We start from the raw sequence: 23,309 nt of genomic DNA on the forward strand, positions 1-23,309 counted from the left end.
ATAGATTTGCATTACAAACAAGTCATTTCCAAGCTTATTGGTGAAGAGAGTGGTATCAACCTTTCCCATCTTGAATCTCTTAGAGAGTAGGAAATCCCTCAATCTCTCATACCATGCTCTAGGTGCTTGTTTCAATCCATACAAAGCCTTTCTCAACTTGTAAACATGGTTGGGTTTCTTTTCATCTTCAAAACTAGGAGGTTGCTCAACATACACAAGCTCATTGATGTACCCATTTAGAAATGCACTCTTCACATCCATTTGGTACAACTTGATGTTGTGGGCACAAGCATAAGCTAGCAAGATCCTAATTGCTTCCAATCTTGCAACCGGAGCATATGTTTCTCCAAAGTCAAGACCTTCAACTTGAGTGTAACCTTGAGCCACTAATCTTGCTTTGTTCCTTATTACTATCCCATCTTAATCTTGCTTATTCTGAAAGACCCACTTGGTTCCAATCACATTATGATCCTTAGGCCTCTCAACTAAATCCTATACTTGGTTTCTTGTGAAGTTGTTTAGCTCTTCATGCATAGCATTGACCCAATCAACATCCTTCAAAGCTTCATCTATCTTCTTAGGTTCAATGGATGACACAAAAGAGAAATGCTCACAAAATGAAGCCAATCTTGATCTTGTTTGCACGCCTCTTGAAATATCACCAATGATAGTGTCCAATGGATGATCTCTTGCAACATTGGTTGGTTGAAGCACTTGCACTTGATTGCTTGCATTAGATTGATTACATGGTTGAGATGATGAACTAGCCATTTGTTGATCTTGCACATTGCCATCACTAGTGCTTGCTTGGATTTGATCATGAGAACCACTAGCTTGCACATTTGAGTTAGAGAGCACTTGATTCTTGTCATCTTCAATATCAATTACCTCTCTAGGCCTTAACTCACCAATGTCCATGTTCTTCATTGCATTGACCAATTGAGTGCCTCTTACATCATCTAGATTCTCATCTTCCTCTTGGGAACCATTTGTTTCATCAAACTCCACATCATGAACCTCCTCAAGAGTACCACTAGCCAAATTCCAAACTTTATAAGCTTTGCTAGTAGTGGAGTAACCAAGCAAGAAACATTCATCGCATTTCTTTTCAAACTTGCTTAATCTAGTGCCTTTCTTCAATATGTAGCATTTACAACCAAAGACCCGAAAGTATGCTATGTTGGACTTTCTTCCATTCAATAGCTCATAAGGTGTCTTTTCCATCATAGGGTGACAATAGAGTCGGTTGCTATAGTAGCAAGCCATGTTGATTGCTTCGGCCCAAAATGAATGACTCACATTGTACTCACTCAACATTGATCTTGCCATATCAATCAAGGTTCTATTCTTTCTTTCAACTAGCCCATTTGATTGAGGAGTATACTTGGCCGAGAATTGATGTCTAATTCCAAATTCATCACACAACTCATCAATTCTAGTGTTTTTGAACTCACTTCCATTGTCACTTCTAACTTTCTTGATTGTTGTTTCAAACTCATTGTGAATACCTTTGACAAATGATTTGAATGTTGCAAACACATCACTCTTGTCAACAAGAAAGAACACCCATGTGTATCTAGTGAAATCATCCACAATCACAAATCCATATTTGTTTCCACCAATGCTAGTGTATGTGGTTGGTCCAAACAAGTCTATGTGCATCAACTCAAATGCCTTAGATGTGCTCATTATGCTCTTCTTAGGATGTGTATTACCAACTTGCTTTTCGACTTGACATGCACTACATAGTTTGTCCTTCTCAAATGTGACATCTTTCAAGCCTCTAACTAAGTCATGCTTAATCAATTTGTTCAATTGTTTCATTCCAACATGACCAAGCCTTCTATGCCATAACCAACCCATGCTAGACTTAGTGATCAAACATGTTGACAATTGAGCTTCTCTAGCATTGAAATCAACCAAGTATAGATTCTCATATCTAAATCCTTTGAATATCAAGTTAGAGCCATCTACACTTATGATCTCTACATCATCCACACCAAATATGCACTTGAAACCAAGATCACACAATTGAGGTACCGATAATAAGTTGAAGTTCAAGCTCTCTACTAGTAGCACATTGGAAATGCTCAAATCATTGGATATTGCAATCTTACCAAGCCCTTTGACCTTGCCTTTGCCATTGTCACCAAATGTGATACTATCAATCCTATTGCTCTTGCTTTCATTGATTGAATTGAACATTCTTGGATCACCGGTCATGTGTTGTGTGCACCCACTATCAAGCACCCAATGCCTTCCTCTGGCTTTATAATTGACCTACAAAAAAGGATCAATTCTTTTTAGGTACCCAAACTTGCTTGGGTCCTTGAAGGTTAGTTACCAAGGTCTTTGGTACCCAAATGACCTTCTTTGGGCCCACAATTGGTGTACCAATGAACTTAGCCTTCACACCATTGGCACCCTTGAAAAGCATGTAACAAGAATCAAATTTGATTGAGGATACATTAGGTAGCTTGTTCTTGTTAGTCTTGCAATTTTGCTCTATATGCCCAACTTGCTTGCATCTATTGCAAAACCGACCATTGCCCTTCACAAAGCTAACTTTGGGAGTGACAAAGGCCGCCTTGCCTTTCTTGGGGGTATAGCCTAATCCCTCTTTGTTGAGAGAAAACCTTTGGCTACCCCAGCACTTTAGCAAGCGGGCATCTCCACCATAGGCATTGCCTAAGGCATGAGTGAGCTCATTCACCTCCATCTTGAGTGTCTCATTTTCCACTTTTAGTGAGTTTTCACAAGTGAGACCATCACTCAAGGGTGAAGTGGAAGTGGTAGTGCTACAAGAAGTGTTAGTGGGAGCAACAAAAATAGATTCATCAATAAGATCACATGTTAGTCCCACATCACATGATATGATCACTTGCTCCTTCTTGGCTTCCTCCACTTTGACTTGCTCAATAAGAGAGGAGTGAGCCTTTTCAAGCTTAGAGTGAGCTTTGCCAAGCTTCTCATAGGCTTCCATTAGCCTCTCATGAGTAGCATTGAGCTCATCAAAGGATTGCTCAAGAAATTTTACTTTCTTGCGCAGTTCTTTGCACTCCTTTCTCTTCATCTCATTGCAAGTGTGCACTTGCTCACACATGTCCAAGAGCTCCTCCTTGGTGTACTCCTCATCATCATCATTCCTACAAGAGTCACTTTCACATTCATCATCATCACTCTCATCATATTTTACCTTGGTAGGCTTTGCCATGAGACATGTCGATGGAGTGTCGAAGATGGAGAGCTTCTTGTTGATGGCAATGCTTGCTAGTGCTCTCTTGATAGATTTCTTGTCATCATCACTAGAGCTATCACCATCTGAGGATCCATCACTATCCCAAGTGACTACATAGCCTCCACCCTTCTTCTTCTTTTGGAAGGTCATTCTCTTCTCCTTCTTCTCCTTCTTCTCCTTCTTTTCATTCTTATCTTTCTTGTGCTTCTTCTTCTCATCTTCATCATTATCACTATTGTAGGGACAATTTGCTACAACATGATCAGGGCTCTTGCAATTGTAGCATCATCTCACATACTCTTTGCTCTTGGTGTGATCTCTTCTCTTTCTTGCACCATAGCCCTTCTTCTTCATGAATTTTCCCATCTTGCGGACAAATAAGGCCATAGCTTCATCATCAATATCACTAAGATCATCATCATCACTTGATTCTTTCTTGGACTTACCCTTGTTCTTGGATGATGATGAGATAGCCTTGAATGCTATACTCTTCTTCTTCCTTCTTGTCATCCTTGTCATCCCCTCCCTTTCACACGGTATGTCTCTTGGGTCATGACATCACCTAGTACTTGGTTGGGGGTAATCTCCTTCAATCCTCCTCTTATGATGAGCAATCTCAACATCTCAAATCTTGGAGGTAGGCACATCAAGAACCTATGAGAGACATCATCATCCTTGATCTTCTCTCCTAATGCCTTCAAATCATTGACAATCACTTGCAAACGATGGAACATCTCCGGAATGCTCTCATCTTCCTTCATCTTGAAGCTTGTCAATTTATCCTTGAGGATATACAACTTGGCACTCTTCACCATCGGTGTGCCCTCATATGTTTCCTCCAATCTCTTCCACACCTCATTTGCTCTTTCACAATCCTTGATTTGCTCAAACACTTTAGAATCAATGGCATTGTATATGGTGTTGAGAGCCATTGTATTGCATTGCTTGTTGATCTTATCTTGGTTGGTGGGATCATCGGGATCAATGATAGCATAGTCATTCTCGGTCACTTCCCATACTTGATCATTGATTGAACCAAGATACATCCTCATCTTTCTCTTCCAATAATCATAGCATGTGCCATAAAAGAACGGTGGTTTGCCCCCCACATGATTGAACACAACTTGAGCCATAATTTGACACCGAGGTTGTTAAGCCTTTAATCAAACGGTGACCACGGCTCTGATACCACTTGAAAGGTCCTAATATGGCTAGAGGGGGGTGAATAGCCTATTTAAAAATCTACAAATGAACTAGAGCAATTTGATTAGTATGACAAATAGCGAAATGCAAACTTGCTCTAGCTCTATAAGGGTTGCAAGCCACCTATCCAACAATTCTAGTTGTAATGATAGCTAGACACACAACTTGCTATGATACTACTCACTAAGAGCTCTCAATCTTTCTATTCTAAAGAGCTCCACTAAGCAAACTTAAATAGCAAAGCAAGCTCTCAAATCTAATTACACTAAAGAGCTTGCTATAACTAGTTTGCAAGGATATAAACGAGTGAGTAGGATGGTTATACCGCCGTGTAGAGGAATGAACCAATCACAAGATGAATATGAAACTAATCACCGGGAGAATATCAAATGGCAAGAGACAACCGATTTTTTCTCCTGAGGTTCACGTGCTTGCCAACACGCTAGTCCCCGTTGTGTCGACCAACACTTGGTGGTTCGGCGGCTAAGAGGTGTTTCACAAACCTCGTCCACACGATTAGACACCGCAAGAACCTACCCACAAGTGAGGTAACTCAATAACACGAGCAATTTACTAGAGTTACCTTTCGGCACTCCGCCGGGGAAGGTACAACTCCCCTCACAATCACCGAAGACAGCCACAAACAATCACCAACTCATGCCGATCCTCCACCGCTACAATGAGCCGTCTAGGTGGTGGCAACCACCAAGAGTAACAAGCGAAATCCACAGCGCAACACGAATACCAAGTGTCTCTAGATGCAATCACTCAAGCAATGCACTTGGATTCTCTCCCAATCTCACAAAGATGATGGATCAATGACGGAGATGAGTGGGAGGGCTTTGGCTAAGCTCACAAGGTTGCTATGTCAATGAAAATGTGCAAGAGCATGAGCTAGAGCCGGCCATGGGGCTTTAAATAGAAGCCCCTACGAAATAGAGCCGTTGGCTCAAATATTTGGCTGACTGCACATCGACCGAACACTCCGGTCAGAATGCACCGGACGCAGCACCGGACACTCTGGTCATGAATACCGGACGCGTTCGGTTAGCCTACTGGACGTGTCCGGTAGCTCCTAGACTGTCATGTGTCTAGTTCAAACCAACCTAGCCATTGCTGCCCATTCCGCCGACGACCGGATGCTCATATCGGACGCACAAACACAATTGATCGGATGCTGACCTACCGAGTCCGGTCGAGTCCAGTAAGCCACCAGGACCGACCGAACGCGTCTGTTAGAAACTGACCGGACGCTGAGCCTCAGCGTCTGGTCGAGTACAGTAAGCGCCCATGGACGACCGGACGCATCCGGTCACACCGGACCGGACGCTGCCAGCGTCTGATCAACAGATCTACCGAGCACTACGTTTGCTGAATCGCACCGGACGTGTCCGGTGTGGCGACCGGACGCGTCCGGTCACAGAGTTCGTCGCCAAATACTGGACGTGTTCGGTCACCATACCGGACACGTCCGGTCACTCTGTAACTAGAGCGACTAACTCCTTTTTGACTCTATCTCCTTCACCCTTGCTCAAATGTGCCAACCACCAAGTGTATCACCTTGTGCATATGTGTTAGCATATTTTCACAAACATTTTCAAGGGTGTTAGTACTCCACTATATCATAAAAGCATATGCAATGAATTAGAGCATCTAGTGGTACTTTGATAACCGCATTTTGATACGAGTTTCACTCCTCTTAATAGTACGGCTATCTATCCTAAATGTGATCACACTCGCTAAGTGTCTTGATCACCGAAACAAAATGGCTCCTACCATTTTACCTTTGCCTTGAGCCTTTTGTTTTTCTCTTTCTTCTTTTCCAAGTTTAAGCATTTGACCATCACCATGCCATCACCATTGTCATGATCTTCGCCATTGCTTCATCACTTGGAGTAGTGCTACCTATCTCATAATCACTTTGATAAACTAGGTTAGCACTTAGGGTTTCATCAATTAACCAAAACCAAACTAGAGCTTTCAACCGGCCTAGGAGTTGCGTGTCGTTCGCAACGTCGGCTGCTGGGCCGAGCTTTTGCTGGGGAGCAGGCCCATTAGGGACCCCTGGTTTATGAACCCGACACAAAGCATGGCACTTGAATTGTAAAGGTGGTAAAAGAAGGAAAGCATGCAAAGCGAACGCGCGCGATTTGCTAGTGCCATGCATGTATGCACGCAGCGTGTACTGAGATGGTTGGCATCATAAGCACACCATGACAGTATGACTAAGGTGGCCAATAGGCACAAGGCTTGTGTGTGTATTCATCTTCTTCCTCAACTCTGATTCAGAGGTTAGGGGACGGAGGGGTGAGCAGCACTGGCGGATAGTTGACGACGCAGCTGGTGATGCGGTGGGGAGTAGAGGAATAAGGTTTAAGATGTGGAGTACAAACTATAGAGGTCCTCTAATAGCCGAGGGGCTTAGAAGGGGGAGGAGCCCGACGGTGGTGGCGGGAATGGGCGGCGAGCGACGTGGCGGCTGAAAAAGCTTTGTGTTTCTTCTTGATTGGGGTTAGGGGAGGGCAGGGATTCGAGGAAGGAGCGGTGCGATGAGCGGTGGGAGAGGCTACTGATGTGCGCAGACAGAAGGGCGCTAATGTTATCAATGGGCGCACATTGAGGATGAATGTCCTATATGATTGTGGAGCCGAGTTGCATGTACAATGTATAATACCAAGCTGGGAACTGGATTCACATCGATCGGTCGATGGCTTTAAGACCTTTTTTACCTGCACTTCTATCTCAACCTATATGTGTTGGGGGGATCAAAGTAGAAAATTAGTTAATTTTCCACCCTAACACAACTAAATAAGGTCTAAAGTGGCCTTTGTTTTTTAATCATGCATACCCATAAATGCATTCAAGTACTTTCACCTCTACAAGAACCTCCAAAAGGTTATGCCCATAGATCTCAAGATTGATAAACAAAAGAGTGTTTAGGACGACGACTAAAAAAACTCGACACGCGGGGGTAAGACAGCCCCGGGCATTGTGCTTAAGAAGAAGACCTTCTCACGTAGGTCGAGAAAGCCTCCAAACCTCTGCCCCACCCATACACAGTGGCACCGCAGCTAGACCTGTGCTATAGCGTGGGGCAGACGAGGGGATTTTTTTTCAACGCGCAGATAAACTGCGCCTCCTCCGACCAACAAATCCACCTCCGAGGGGGTTCGAACTCTGACCTGCAGGGTGCAAAGCGCATAGCCAGACCAACTGGTCTAGCGTTCGCTTGCAAGATGGCGACTAAGGAGCATATATCTAATAAAAACATCGTGAGTTTTGCAAATGGTACATATTTATCAAAAATAACAAACCTACAAAACTTTTATTAATATTTACAAATTTGGAACATGTATACTTCTGATCGGAGGTGCTATTTTCCGGCTGCTGTTCTCCTTTTATTTGCTCGAATGTGCAAGGAGAAGTTTGCTACCTACAGAGGCGGAATTTGCAGTGTGATTATGCGTGTGGCATGCATTTCCTAACCAAAAGGCCTCAAGTCCTTATTGACGCAAAGTATGTCAACGTGCATGAATCGACGTTCTTGTGACGTTATGTCACCCTGACATGGTCTGACTTGGTCACGACTCACGACCTGTGTCTGTGTGGGTCGGCAGGCGCTGATGAGGCCCACGTTTCAGTCATAGCGAGCAGCAATTAACATGAGATGAACCGCTTGACGCTTGTGTCAATGCCTCGATCCATGTTGCAAGGACCGTACGAAATTCACAGCCACATTGTATGGCTGGTGGTAGGATAATACCGGTACACCGTATACATCAAATAGTGAAATGATGAGCATATGCATATATACGCCGTCCTGGCGTCCTAGTACATTTTCAAGATGGACTACACTCCAACATGTCCTATACTACGATTATACCCTAGGATATGGATCCAATCCGGACGAGAGCGACCTGCAACGGCAATTGAACAAGCATACAAGTACAGCAACAGCAACGGCAACAGCAGCAGCGCCAGTGTGACTGAAAGCCTGACCCGTCGTCTAGCTGCTGCTTCATCTCACTGACAGTGCGGGGGCCCTGGAAAGAACGGGCCGGCGCCCAACGCTGGTTCAGTTCGGTCTGGTGCGGCCCGCCGGGGCCGGGCCCCGGCTGCGCCACGCAGAGCCGCTGCCGCTGACCCAACTCCCAAGAGCGGCCACGTATGACTTGCCGGCGGCCCGCCGCCGCAGACGTCTGGGCGCCAGTCTCCGACTATCCATTCCAGTGTGCCGAGCCCGAGCTACGCTACTGCGTGCTCCGTCGGCACGACGGCGTGGTCTCGTCCGCCGTCGGTGGGCGTACACCGACCGCGCGTTGGTCAGATGGAGGCAAATGGCCGAGCGGCCGCGGAGTCCGTCGGGTTTTCATCAGTGATCGGCCGGGGGATGCGGGAAAGCGACGGGTTAAAAGGCCTGGTTTGTCCTGTCGACACAGACGTTGGTGCTTGGTTAGTGCGGTGTTGACCTCTGCATACTTCCCATTCATGGCCACCACGTTCTCTCCGTCTCCTCTGCTAATACGGGGGGGACCATGCCATGCCATGTCCGATTCGGCCTCCATCTTCTTTTGCCCATGCATGGGAGGAAAAGGGTAGGCCGGCGCCGGCATGTGCTGCCGCGTTGGGTTTGCACCGGCGCCCTAGGCGAAGGCGGCAGGTCATTCTGGTGTGGCGTGTGGTGCGTGGCGCGCGTACGCCATGGACTAGCCGAGTGTGGGTGTGGGACGCACCATTGCCCATTGGATGCAGTACACGACTACCTTCGTCCCCATGTCCGGTTGGATTGGGCTTCTCCAAAGAGATGGGTTAGGGATTTGGAGATTTCAGAGTTGTGGCCTTGTGGGCCAGGGATTTGGAGATTTGTAGTTAAGCAGAGGGACGAGGACGGGGCAACCGCCAGAGTCATCGGTTTCATGAGATAGAGACGTAGAGCGAGCCACAACGGGGCTTGTGAGCCCATTTTGAAACTCTCTAGGCAAATGGAGCCCCATTTGCTTTGGGCCTTAAATCCCGAGAAACGCCTTGCTCAATTCGTCACGTGCAAATTGCTCGCCATATCGTCAAGGAGAAAACACTCTCGTTTAATTAGTAAAGAACCCAGCAATAATCTCAACTCGAATCAAGATCAATACACAAACTAGCTGTACATACATACATACATACATACATACACGTCGTACCTCAAAGTAGTAGTACTACTACTAGTACCATTTTTTATTTTTTAGTACTATTTTACATAACAGAACAATTACTATATAGGAGTATATACTTGAGCAAAGCACCTAGTGCAAAGAACGACCAGCCCGACGATTAATTCACTTGAAGCAGCTGGCAGGCTCATCCCCGGGGTCCACCGGCGAAGGCGACGGCGCGGCGCCAGCGCCGTCCTCCGGCTCCGGGACGCCGACGGGGACGTCGGAGAAGGCGGCCAGCACGCGGCGGACGCTCATGCTCCGCATCGGCCGGAAGCTGAACGACCTCGCCGTCGTCTTCCCCGGGGCGAAGACGTCCGACGACTTGCGCAGGATGAGGTAGACCAGCGCCTGCACCACCGCGAACACGGCCACCTTGACCAGCGCGTGGCCGAGCTCCGGTGGCACGATGGACGACGTCGCCTCCACGTTGCCCATTGCTCGGTCGCGATTGCTTGCTGCCGACGATCGAAGGCGGCGATATGATGCTCTCTGCAACGACTGTGCAAGCAGCTAGCTTTATGATGGAGTTCTTGGATGCGTCATGTACATCGGACGACGGTTTATATGGAGCGAGGGAGAGCAAAAAGATAGCTACCGGCCCGTCTGTGTAAGGCTTGTACGCAAGCAAAAAGATAGCTTTATGATGGGTTTCAGATACGTGTTTGTGTCTGTTCGGCTCCGGCGGTGTCGATCCATCCGATCAGCTGGGCGGTGCTTGTGGGCGAAGGAAGGAGAAGGAGGCGCGCAAGCCAGCCTTGACGTTTTGTTTCCACTACCGAAGCTTGATTAGCATGCTTCGTCAGGCTAATCATCTCTGTCTCTACCGTACCAGTCAGACCTTGCATTGGACTTAGGTTGACGTTTGCCTGATGATGCATTAATTATAGCTCAAGACCGGTTCAGTTAGCTAGGACAAGCTAGAATTAAAGGGCGCGATCCATTCTCGCTCGCTTTTCTTGTTGGCGGCCTGAATGAATCTCACAGGAGGACAGAGTGACAGGATAACGTGGGGAGCTAGCTCACGTGGCGGCTATCTAGCCGGGTTCTCCGGACGCGGTTCCAGGCAGCTTAGCTGCCTCTTGCAAGCCAAGCAAGTGCTTTGCAGCGTCGAGAGTCAGCAGCAATCGCTCATGCATGCTTGCTTCGCAAGCCCATGACCTGATTGCTTCTTAGCTTGTGCATGCACGAGACCGACCAGGCGTCCAGAGCGTTGCGTTTTGTTCTGTTCATCATGCCAAGGGTGGTGAGGAACCGGACGGGAGGAGGTACCAGAAAATGTGGCGTCGTCGTGTCACTTTATGCAAACTGCCTGCAGGTTCGTCTGTCTGTCTACTCCTGGGAACTGAACAAAGGCATGTATGTAAAGCTTATTTATCTTTGTCAAACGGAGGTGACATGTGGCAAATCCTATAAATAAACTAAATAACACGTCAATATTTACAGCACGAGTAGCCTAATAAGATTACAGATAACATGCTAAAGCTACCGTATCTGCTCGTGCCATGTTTATGAGCTTGGCTGACTAAGTCTATTTATTATAATTAAACAACATTGTAAAAACACACTGCGCTTTCGTCGCTTTGGCCGAGTGGTTAAGGCGTGTGCCTGGAGAGTTCGAATCTCTCAGGCGACGTTTACTTTTTTAATTAATGCCAAATGCCAAATTATGTTGGATTTCAAAACGACTTTGTATTATAGTGACTATTTTTCGAAATCTCTAAGCCGAGAATATACCTCACAGAATCTTACAACACATTTAATCTTTTTTAATGCCAAATTATGTTGGATTTCAATACGACTTTGCAATTCAAAACACAAGAGAGATTAGATATTTGTTCCACCGAAGTTAGTTCACAATGTATGTTTTTAGATTCACTGTAAGACAAACTTTCACAATATATATAGCTAGTTCACAAGTCGTGAAACTATATAGATTTTTTGAATTATGGTCAAGGTTAGAAATGTTTGAGTTTGACTTAGAACAAATCCATGTTAAAAAAAGAGGAGAGTATGCGAACACATTTCAGTATCCGAGACCACCTATATAACTCTATAAGTGACGTGTCATTTCTTATCTTTCAGTTCAAGGCACTCAAAAGTCTAAAAAAGAACCCCTAAAAAAAAGTCTAAAAAAGAATGCTTCAATCTCACCCGAAGGTTTTTTCCAAGGGAAACTCGGAAACCGACACTGTTATTTCAAAAAAAAAAATTGCAAAGCCAGACTTACTTGATTTTGGTAACTATTTATACAACATTTACAGGAACAAGATACCATGAACGGAGCAAATACAGAGGCTCTTGTATAAAGAATATAAATAATTATACAAGGCTCATCACTAGATGAGCAATGCTAATTGGCATTTCTTTTCCATTTCTTTTTCCCAGAATTTAGTTTTCCTATATGAGTTACCTTTTGAGCCATTTTCTAAACAGTTACAGTTTACAACAAGCTGCGGCTCGCCCCTTTTATTGTGTCACAAGTCACAAGGTTGAAGTCTCGCCTGATCTTACCAACTTAGCTCTTAGCTCCGCATTCTCCCTTTGTAATCGCTCAACCTCAGCCTTCAGCATGGCATTGTCATGCCGTAAGCTTTCTACTTCCCCTTCGAGAGTACTATGTTCTCCCTAAACGAAGCACATGCCAACAAAAATACCATGATAAGAGAAAGAAATTGTTGAGGTTGGCATTGGCAAATAATATTGTAATTTAACTAGGTTGCTACATGCAAATATATGGTGCTTACATTCTCCTGTTGTTGAGTGACAGGTAAAGATGGGAACTGCCCAGTGTATGGCGCACCAAGCAAGACCTCCCTGATGACTTCATGTGCCGCCAAGCTGTCGATCCCCATGTTCTCATAACTCCAAAATGCACCTAGTGTTCCCAAGAACCCTTCATGGCATAGAAATGTTGTCTGGACTTCACCTTTGGACCTGGAAACAATCAACAAAAGGAGGTAAGGAACTATTGACTTAGTGGACGAGGAGCAATGCAGTCATGGTGCTGGATTGCAAATTTATGTTCGTTGCAATAATATTAATCACTGTATATTTAACTAAGTTTCTTACCAATATTTTAGGGAACGAGAAATCTTATCCATAGTCTTTTCATGACCACAGACGTAAGCACCTCGGAAGAAAATTCTCTTCAGGCCTGAAAGATTAGCCACAAAGTAGGCTATCTAGAAGAGAAGTAAAAATAATGTCAGGGTAACTGATAAATCACACATAGATAAAGTGGGGGGAAACCTTTTATTAAAAAAAATCACACATAGAAACCATAATATCCGCAAAGAAGAATACCTGTCCAATGTTGTACGTGAAAGAATTCAGTAGGGCTGCAGCAAGATCCTCTACTTTGTACTCAGAAAGTTTGCTTGAGTTCACTTTTCCAAAGCTAGACGCAGTAGTGGATGCTGGAAGACCAACCTGAGACAAAGAGAAAAAAGAACTGATGGAAATAATGATAGCTAACTATTACAATTTGTCCCATGATGCTCAAACGCAAAAGTATTGCAATACAAATTCTGCATACAGATATTCAAAACCTTAATTCAATATTATGCATGATGGTTATAAAATCTAAGAAGGACGGGCCTGGTGCAAGCGGTAGAGTCTTACCGCCTGTGACCGGAAGGTCCCGAGTTCGAGTCGCGGTCTCCTCGCATTGCACAGGCAAGGGTAAGGCTTGCCACTAACACCCTTCCCCAGACCCCGCACAGAGCGGGAGCTCTCTGCACTGGGTACGCCCTTTATGGTTATAAAATCTAAGCTCATGCGCTTGAGTTTCATAACCTTCATGGTAAGTATACCAAATACCCAAATACCTAAAATCTAATCATATAAAAGTAACCATCGATTCAACATCTGTCTCCAAACAGCAGTGATATAAGTATATAAATGCAAACTGAAAGCCTCTGTTATTTAGTATGCCTTGATGGATGGAAACAGTTGTAGTTCAAAGATCATGATGCCTGTTTCGTGCACCTGCTGCAATTTGCTACATATTTTTCTTATTTTATTTTCCTTCTCCAGAATAGATTACCTCTCAGGTGATCAATCAGCATAAAGCAGTGTGGTACTCATAAACATTTGATTTTGTTAGAACTGTTGCATATTACCGGGAAAAAAATCCCAACAGGTCAACTTTTTCAAAGAATGGATAAGTACCTTTGGGTAACCTTCTCCCCCATATATGTCCCCAACAGTCAAATCGACGGACAAATTATTGCCCCTCTGGCTCAACTCCAAGAATTCTTCGTAACTAAAAGGAAAAATATTAATTGTCTAGCCAAAAGGAAGTCTTATACCACTAATTGGATAGTACCTTGAACAACCAGTCAAAAGCCTGGCAAGACCAAGGATAGTACCGCCGCCTAGATGGGATCCTATAATTCTTTCAAACTTTCCCTTACCAATTACCTGTTCATAAAAGCATGTTGCTAATAACAAGATCTTTGAAAGCACATTGTTGATTACAGCTGACATGTGAGAAATATAATTAATTAATAGAAAGAGAAGCAGTATACTGGAGAACCTCTATCATGCTGACACCTGATCCGATATTTACAAGGAGGTAAGGAAATATGTTGCTATCATTCTCTTCATCCACTGATGTCCCATCAACAGGTGCTGATTCGTGATGAGGCTCCTGTATGAACAGAAAAAGGTAGATCATGAAAAATACCACATTTTAGCTTGGAAAACATAAATCGCTGTTGTAGAACCTACATTAAACATATGCTTTTGTAATCAGTAGTCACCTACGTTGAATACTGAAAAAGTTCATAAAACATAAAAAAAAAAATGGAGGACTCGTGAAGGCCAGCCCTCAAACTCTGGTTTACTTTAGCTTTTCTTCTCGAAAACACAGGACAATTGCGTATCATTGCACTAAGAAGAAGAAAGGAGAGTACGCGTACAAAACCTAAACAACACCCACCACACCCACACCCAAATACTGCTCAGTTACATTTGCGCCTGTTTCAGAAAAACAAACACGCGATCAGACCTGAACAAAGTCAAGCCATCTACCTGGCGGTCACTTCTAAATGCGCTAATCCCTTAGCACCAGCAAGGCACCAGAGATGAGCCTCTTCAAGGATAGTTCTAATCACAAGCTGAATGTTGGGAATGGCTCCGTTGAACACACAGTTGTTACGATTATCCACATCTTAGAGAATTCAAACCTTGCTTCACTTCCCCTGGGAACAAAGTGGTAACTCTCATCCACCAATCAAAGAAACCCTTGATTGTAATGTTGGTTCACTTTAGCATGCACGGAACTTGTTTGTACTGGTGGATAGAAGCATTTTCCTTCTATATTGAGGAGCAAGAGATTGGAATTTCATGTGCGTAGGCCAATGATAAGCGTGCGTAGAATATCTTTGTTGAAACTCACCTTCTCCTCAAGGGTAAGATTTTCACCACTGGGATCCCCATAACTCATCAAGGCACCAAGTGCTCCCAAATACCCTTCATGTCGCAAAAATACTGCTTGCATTTGGCTCTGTGACCTGATCAATGATAGACCAGATATGCTTAGATTCTTGCCACCATAGACTAAAAGAAATCCTACCCAAAGAAATTTTGAACACAGAATGTTCATACTGATAAAGCTAGAGATTAAGAGACAGGAACTGACATATAGCATTAATTTTTCTCCTTTTCATATTAACAAATGTATAAACATAGATTAATTGCAGACAAAATGTAAATACACAAGAAATGCTTACCAGAAATCAATTGCATAAGAAATATTTTCCATCGTGCTTTTGTGTCCTCGTATATATGATCCACCGAAGAAGACCCTTCGGAGGCCCAAAAGTGATGCAACAAGGAAAGCAATCTGACGGACAACTACCATGAGTTGATAACAATAATATAAAACAACAAAAATAGATGAAACCCAATATTGAGCAGTCGCTGACAGTGCTCCTATCTTGTTGGAGCCCATTTACAAAACTAGTTCATATGTGAATCTTTCTACCGAACCATCTAGATTTATATTATTTCTTTCCAATAAAGAATACTGGGTGTCATAAGATGCAAATAGCTAACATAATTTCCAACACCCCCCCCCCCCCCCCCCCCCCCCCCCCCCCCCCAACCCCCACCCACCCACCCACACACACACAATATCCTCATTCCAGGGTAAGAAGTCTAAATTCATAACAAGCAGACAGGCAGAAAAAAAGGAACACACTTGCGCAATGTTGTAGGTAAAGGCACTCAACAATGTGGATGCAATGTCTTCAGGCTTGTAATCTGTCAGCTTCTTCTCAGAAGTAATAACTTTCCCAAAGCTAGAAGCAAGAGTTGATGTTGAAAGTCCTTGCTGGCACATATAAGAAAAGGATGAATCAACCATTCATGAGGACTGATGCTCCATCATAAGCGGTGAAAGGATAGATAAATTTAAACACAACAAAAAATGTCTAATGGTTAAACACAGCCATTCCTAAAATTGGTGTCCTTTCTAGTTGATATTAGAGACAAACCATAAAACATTAGATGTCATTAGAGAAATTACATAGACTTACGTAAACTAAAAGCATAGCTTACCACCTCCAGGATTATGTAAACTCAAGAAAAAACTCCTATAAAGCTAATAGGAGTCCAGTTAATACAAGATATGCCAAATGACCATTTTTTCATAAGAATGGTCAAATATTAACACATGAACTGTAAAATATTAATTATTTAAAGATAAGTATTCCTTTATATACAAAACAAACATACAATATTGGATAAGATATAGCACATACATGCAAATGCACAGGCAAATCAATCTAGCCATCAGAAAACACAGATGGATGGAATTTTTTTTTCTCGAACACGCGTGAGAGCTGTGTATCATTATATTAAGGAAAAAAATGGGGCAAGAACCCATACAAGAAACCTTACACATGCACAACACAACCCAGATGGATGGGTGGATGTCACCAAACATTTAAATATTAAACAGCGTGTGTCAAGCAGTTACAGTGTCACACTGATTTGGTAGTGCTAGAAAAGTAAGTAATCAAGAAAAGTATAGCACTAACAATTTTAATATTTGTAATTCTGTAGGTTGTTATGGAATCTTAAGTAAGGTTTTCAGGGGGGGGTAATCCTAAGTCATGATGCAGTCAACATTCACTCAGTAAAGAAAAAAAGAAATGAACCTACAGTCCTACACAAGCAGTAGTAGCCCACCAAAAGCCAAATCAATAAAATGCAAGCATGCATGAATGCATATCATACCAGAAAAGAAAAAAATAACAACAGCGTCACAGGAGAGAAATGGTATGTTCTATAATTAAAGTATAACAAGAAAAGGATGAAGACTAACTTTCTGGCAGACAAGCTCTCCACATATATCCTTGACAATTAGATCAAGAACAAAGTTGTCCCCTTTCTGGCTTAATTGCAAGAATTCATCATAGCTAAGAGAATTGTAACAAGTTAGTATGGAAAAAACAGTAAACAAGTCGCATGATGTGGAAGGTTAGATATTACCTCTTACAGCCTGTTAAAAGTTTTGCTAAACCAAACATGGTACCACCACCAATGTGCGTCCCAGTTACCCTTTCAAACTTTCTATTTCCAGTGACCTACATTATACTTAACAACATATGGTCACATGAGTTACATTGTAATGCACTTTCAAAAAGTACCCCAGCGAAGAAGTACAACCTTCAGTATACTAACTCCTGAGCCAATGTTGACAAGAAGATAAGGAAACAAATTGTTCGGGGAAACATCTACTGGATTCCTCTGTCCATTCATGTGTGTGAAGGCTGCACCAGGAATATTCTGCAAGATATAGCATCAGTTAAAAGGAAAAACATGCTCTTCCTCACAATAAATAAATAAATTGTGATTTGTTCACTATCTAACATAGTGAGTGAGAAAAGTTAAAAATAATACTCCCTCCGTTCCAAATTATAAGTCGCTTTGATTTTTTTGGTACATATATTTTGCAATGCATCTAAATAAATAATATGTCTAGATATATAGCAAAATGGATAAACCAAAAAAGTCAAAGCGACTTATAATTTGGAACGGAGGAGGGAGTAGATTAACAGTGATACAAGACATGCAAGGATATTTGTCAGTGAAATAGGGTGATATGATGAGCAGCTAAGGACTGACACTGACCTGCAACAAAAAGTTTGCTCCAGAAACAACACTATCCATTTCATCGAGCTTGTCAAGACAAACACCTAGTTTCTCCAGGAAATCATCAGCAAATTTATATGCTCCACCGCCTGTAGCCTGTGCATGATATCTATCATATACTTTTCTCAATTCTTTGAAAAAGAAAAACATGTACATGTCATCCAATAATCTTCTGTTCTGGATGAACAATACTAGGGACACCAGAAGACAGATTTGAAAAGGGTAGTTCCAATAACTAAAAGTACCAATAAGATATCATACTTGGGAGCTAGGCAAAAGCTCTGTTTTTGAAAGCTACAAAAACAGAGTTATACTCTGTTTCTTTTAATATACTAAACAAATATTTATGTAACACTATACACGAAAACATTATTTCTGTAACTTTGTAAGAGTTGTCAGTGACAAAGTGCCTGTGGAGAAAAATAATTGAACAATTATTTAGCATCAAATGTAAACAGGAGTATAAATATATTCACATCATGTTGGAACTAGCAAAGTTTGTAGGGGAATTTTGCTGATACTTTGTTTGTGCAAGGAGTAGTGGTAAACATGCCAGAATGACCTTGCAAATAAATGTGATAACTGCCAAATGTGGACATGTACTCTTCTTGCATTGAACTAATTAATGTATTTGTTATCATTTTGGTTATAAATACATTAGCAAAAGAGTAAGTTACCTTCAGGGTCATGTTTTCTCCGCCTGGCCTCGTCCCTGACATACAAAATTACAATTTAATCCGCACTAAAAAAGTGCACCAATGATGTAAACAAACAAGAAAGTTGTAATTTAACTTGCAGTAAAAAACAATATCATGTAGCTGAAAATTGCACAAAGGAAATGAAATGCTGGCATTACATTACCTTGGCACCCCTGGTTGACAAAGGAAATTACTGGACCTATTTATCCGAGTATCGGGAGTAGAGTAATTGACGATTTAGATTGCCTTTTTTTTGTAAGCAAACAAGAAAGTTGAAATTTAACTTGCAGTATATAACAGTATCATGTAACTGAAAATTTGCACAAAGGAAATGAAACGCCGGCGTTACAGGCACCTTGGCGCTCCTGGCTGACAAAGGAAATTACTGGACCTATTTATCAGAGTATCGGAGTAGAGTGGTTATCAATTTAGACTGCCTTTTTTTTCCCCAAGGGGAATATAAAGTAGATACGTTGAGAGCTGATCTTTTGCTACAATGGAAATTTCTAAATGCGGCAAGGAACATCCCAACTCCTGACGAATTAGTGACCGGCATAGTGGCACCAAGCATCTCGCTGTCCTATCCTACCCATTTCTCCCCACCAACAAACCACGGAAGTACGGAACTCTCTCGGTATCGTGATATGAAAACCAAACGAGTAGCCAGCGACGTACGTACCGCCATTGCAGGCGAGGAGCCCCTCCGCCCGGATGAAGTCGAAGCACTCCTGGAGGCGTCGCCTCTCGAACTTGGCGAAGCGCAGGTCCGCCCCGTCGGCCCCGCCGCCGCAGCTCGCCGTGTACACCAGCTTGATCAGAGTCCCTACCATACGAGCACCAGGAATCCCAACGCCGCTCCGTAAGAAGGCAGGCAGGCAGCAAGCAAAACACACACACACACATAGGCGGAACGGAATTGAAGTCCGGGGGACGAGAAGCGACGTCGCCGAGGTAGGTACCTCCGATGTCGAGGGCGAGGAGCGGCGACGCGGCGGGCTGGCGCGGGAGGAAGATGGGCGGGTTGCGATCCTCGAGGCCCCCGCGGATCTCGGCGCCCGAGAGGTCGACGCCGTGGCCCGTCGCCTCGCCCATGCTGAGCGTGCCGTCACAGATCGCTCGGCGGCAGGGATCGCGCCGCCCGCATTCACACCCGCGGGCGCGCCGCGCCGCCCTGCCTGCGTCCTGTCCTCTCGGTTCGTCGCCGCCTCGGTTTGACTGGCTCGCTGTGCTGTGCCGCGGACTGCCGGCGTCTGGGAGGGAGTTGGGACTCTCGCTGCTGGGCGCTGGCTGTCTCGGTCGCGTCGAGTGGCGTGGGCGGAGTCGTACGCGGGCGGTACAACCAAGTGTGCAGGCGTGCACGCGCCGCGCGGCGGCGGGGTTGGAGTTTAGTTGGTGGAGTGGTGATGGGTTCACCGGCTCGGAGACCAGAATAGAAGCGGAATAAAAAAACCGGGCACGAACAGAACAGCGCACGAGTCACGACGAAACGGGCCTGGATCGGGACCGTGGGAGCCGCCGGCGCCGGGGCGTGCCGGCCTCGTTTTGGCCTCCCGCCGGTCGCCGTCGCCGACGTGATCCCCTCTGGACTGGAAGACCCGCCCAGCCCACCGGGACATGTTCGGATTAGGCTGGCGAGTCATTGCTGACGCACACGATGGGTCAAGATTTTCTTCGCCTGGCACATAATAGCCTTCCTGATAGAAGAAATGTGGCCAGGCGTGGTGTAGAATTAGATACCATCTGCCCAGTTTGTAAAAGGCTTGATAAGGATTGTGGGCATCTCTTCTTTAAATGTAAGTATGCAAAGCTGTGTTGGCGCTTATTAAATATGGAAGATATCAGAACTGAATTGGTGTCTTGCCAATCTGGAATTGAAGTAATTAGTAAGATATGCGAATTGGAGAAGAATATACAACTAAAAGTTTTTGTCTTGCATTGGAGATGGTGGTCGGCAAGAAACAGGGCGATGGTGGGAGGATGCCGAGTGTGAATGAGATTTGTGGCTCTGTATCCTACTATCTGGTCCTTGTTTAGTTCCCCAAACTCCCAACTTTGACACTATGTAAAAAGAAAATTCTCCGTCACATCAAACTTACGGTACATATATGGAGTACTAAATGTAAATGAAATCAAAAACTAATTACACAATTTGGTTGAACTTTGCGAGACGAATCTTTTGAGCCTAATTAATCAATGTTTGGACAACAATACACAAACACAAACGAACTGCTACAGTGTTTGCTACAGTGTTTACCGTCACACCGCACTGTGCAACCGCCGATTCGGCCGCGAACTAAACGCGGCCCTGATGGAATTTGAAAAGCTTCATGGGAATGAAAAGAAAATAACGTGTGCAGCTCAGTGCACATGGAGACCTCCACGAAGAGGATACTTACAAAATTAATTCTTATGGATCATTTGACCCAACTAAAAGATCTGGAGGATGGGGCTTTGTGATAAGGAACAACAATGGGGAAGTGCTAGCAGCTGGTGCAGGGAATATTTCTTATGCTTCATCGGCATTGCATGCAGAAGCAATTGCGGCATACAAAGGCGTACTTCAGGCTGCACAATTGAGAATGTCGCAAATTGTCTTTGGAAATGGATGCCACAATGTTAGTTGTTGCCCTCAAGTCATCAAGTGTAGACTGAAGCAGCATTGGTGCTCTGGTCTTCAAGATACGAGACGTTATGCAATCCGAGTTTTCTTCATGTACTGTCTCGTTATGTAATAGAAATTGTAATAAGGTGGCAGACTGTTTAGCTCTCCACGGAACTTATGTGTTGGAGTCTGGATACCTTCATATGTAATGGACCTTGTAAAAGGCGATTTGCCAGTGAGTGTTGTTTAATGTAGATGCTTTTGATAAAAAAAAAGATTTTCTTCGCTCCTCTTTTAGCCTGTTCGTTTGTTGATTTCAGCTACAACTTATCAGCCAAACAACAGTATTTTTCTCTCTTCTCTCACAAAAACCAGCACCAGCCGAACTTATTAGCTCAGAAACCAACAACGAGAGCTTTTGCATCAGCCAACATGGATGCGTGCCGCCTACTACACAGTTCATTCAGCTTTTTTGTTTTTTTTTTGTCAAATGTTTCAACTACTGTACGCGAGTACGGGCAGTAATGAGACTGACACATCTATCTTAGCCGCGCGTCTTTTCTCTCCTGCCGCCAGGTGCAACCTCTATCGCCCAACCTCCCCGCCCCAAGTCGCGTCTTTTCTCTCCTGTTTTGTTCCGTGCACCCTTGTTTACGCCTTGTTTAGTTGCACGCTAAATTTCTAAAAAGTGCTACAGTATATATCACATTGAATGTTTGCGGTTTGTGCATAGAACATTAAATATAGACGAAAAAAAACTAATTACACAGTTTGGTGGGAAATTGCGAGACGGACGTTTTGAGCCTAATTAGTCCATGATTGAACACTAATTGCCAAATAAAAACGAAAGTGCTACAGTAGCCTCAAATTCTAACTTCCTGAAACTAAACACGCGCTTAGTTGGTGAAAGTTGGAAATTTAGTTACGGTAGCACTTTCATTGTTATTTGGTAATTAGTGTTCAATCATGGACTAATTATGCTCAAAACGTTCGTCTCGCAATTTTCAACCACTGTGCAATTAGTTTTTTTTTCGTCTACATTTAATGCTCCATGCATGTATCGCAAGATTTGATGTGATAGCTACTGTAGCACTTTTTGGAAAAAGTTTTCGCAAACTAAACAAATTTGGAGAAGAAGAATTCAATGAAGAAGAAGACTAGAAGAGGGAGCAAGGAGCACATGCAGGCACGACGAAATCATGTGCCCGGCCACGGTCAGCAGGGGTCTACCGTCCACAACTGGTAGGTAGGCGTGAATGTATGGCTAATCCGGTGCGGCTGTGTAGCACAAAAATGCTGCTCCGGTCGCCTTCGGACCAACCAGTAACAGGCCAACCAGGCCATCCCGGGCCGGCTTGAGCTGATGAGCTCTAGGGTCCGGCGCGGCCCGGTTGGCGTTTTATTTTGCACCTTGCCAGAAGCCCAGAGCCCGAGAGGCCCAGAGGCCATAACAGAGAGCGCCGTCGCAGGCCGCCGCATTGGCGTGGCCCGGTACCACCTGTGGGTTGTGTGGAGCTGTCGAAATACGGCCTGCGGCGCTTAATTACGTTGCACGGAATGGTTAAAGTGAAACAATAATTGTTTTCGACAACGCAAACTTATATGCGGGAAATTGCCGTATGTATCCCCGCATGTTTGAGCTACGTGGTTGCTGTTTGCTCTCTTCAAGCCATCGACATCATCATAACGTAGTTGCCATAACATGTAAGCACTTGGTTCTCTCTTCAAACATAGAGGTAAGTTTCTGCCATTTACTCTTTCATTCATAGGCCTACAATGCAAACACCAATTAATATTACCTTTTGAAGGGCACTAGTATTTAGTAGGGGACACGATATTCCAATGGAATAATTTAGTTGCGGAAATTGCATTTGTGCAATTAATTAACCCACTCTTACTATTAAAGGAGCTTTCACTGTCCAGTCAATGCATGCACACTTTATAAACTAAACTCAAAATTAAGATATTTGTTTGGTTCTTACATATTAAAGGGGGGAGTTACTATTTTAACAAAACACAACCTTATATAAGTGAACTGAAATGGGAGGGTTATTAAATTTACGTAGGTTAATGTTATGAAGCGGGCGTCCGGGCGAGCAGACGCACCGTTAGTGGGCCGCGCAACGCCAGGCCAAGACCCCTGCTCCTCTGTTTCTTAAATAAAAAAATCAGCACGTCCACATACTCGTTCCTATCCGCTCGCCTGT

General features: G+C 43.9%; 2 protein-coding genes across 4 annotated transcripts; both read right to left on the reverse strand.

The window, feature by feature from the left end:
• Positions 1-9,540: 9,540 nt before the first annotated feature.
• Positions 9,541-10,155, reverse strand: LOC136523068 (uncharacterized). Its single transcript, XM_066516845.1, has one exon. The coding sequence runs from the start codon at positions 10,072-10,074 to the stop codon at positions 9,760-9,762; it is 315 nt and encodes a 104-aa protein (XP_066372942.1). The 5' UTR covers positions 10,075-10,155; the 3' UTR covers positions 9,541-9,759.
• A 1,664-nt stretch (positions 10,156-11,819) lies between these two features.
• On the reverse strand, positions 11,820-19,923 carry LOC136520985 (pantothenate kinase 1-like). 3 transcript variants are annotated; one of them, XM_066514701.1, is made up of 18 exons: positions 19,460-19,910; positions 19,180-19,323; positions 18,480-18,514; positions 17,782-17,898; positions 17,317-17,436; positions 17,140-17,234; positions 16,973-17,066; positions 15,845-15,976; positions 15,375-15,487; positions 15,041-15,155; positions 14,177-14,290; positions 13,967-14,061; positions 13,810-13,903; positions 13,261-13,473; positions 12,943-13,068; positions 12,709-12,821; positions 12,384-12,573; positions 11,820-12,264 (listed from the first exon to the last, which is right to left on the reverse strand). In XM_066514701.1, exons 1-18 carry the CDS (start codon positions 19,590-19,592, stop codon positions 12,121-12,123), a joined length of 2,187 nt encoding a protein of 728 aa, XP_066370798.1. In that variant the 5' UTR covers positions 19,593-19,910; the 3' UTR covers positions 11,820-12,120. The 3 variants fall into 3 exon arrangements, with proteins under 3 accessions (XP_066370798.1, XP_066370799.1, XP_066370797.1); XM_066514700.1 differs by lacking the exon at positions 13,261-13,473 and having other exon boundaries at positions 11,821-12,264; positions 19,460-19,923; XM_066514702.1 differs by lacking the exons at positions 17,782-17,898; positions 18,480-18,514; positions 19,180-19,323; positions 19,460-19,910 and having other exon boundaries at positions 17,140-17,244.
• Between the last annotated feature and the right edge of the window lie 3,386 nt (positions 19,924-23,309).

Source organism: Miscanthus floridulus, chromosome 18 (assembly GCF_019320115.1).
Source record: "Miscanthus floridulus cultivar M001 chromosome 18, ASM1932011v1, whole genome shotgun sequence".
Taxonomy (NCBI): Eukaryota; Viridiplantae; Streptophyta; class Magnoliopsida; order Poales; family Poaceae; genus Miscanthus; species Miscanthus floridulus.

Bases quoted from the DNA above. Each gene is read 5' to 3' on its own strand.
- LOC136520985 (XM_066514701.1), bottom strand. From the start codon at position 19,592: ATGGGCGAGGCGACGGGCCACGGCGTCGACCTCTCGGGCGCCGAGATC. The intron at 19,324-19,459 runs GTACCTACCTCG...CTCGTATGGTAG, and splicing joins CCTCGCCCTCGACATCGGAG to GGACTCTGATCAAGCTGGTG. The intron at 17,899-18,479 runs GTAACTTACTCT...TATCATGCACAG, and splicing joins GAGAAAACATGACCCTGAAG to GCTACAGGCGGTGGAGCATA.
- LOC136523068 (XM_066516845.1), bottom strand. From the start codon at position 10,074: ATGGGCAACGTGGAGGCGACGTCGTCCATCGTGCCACCGGAGCTCGGC.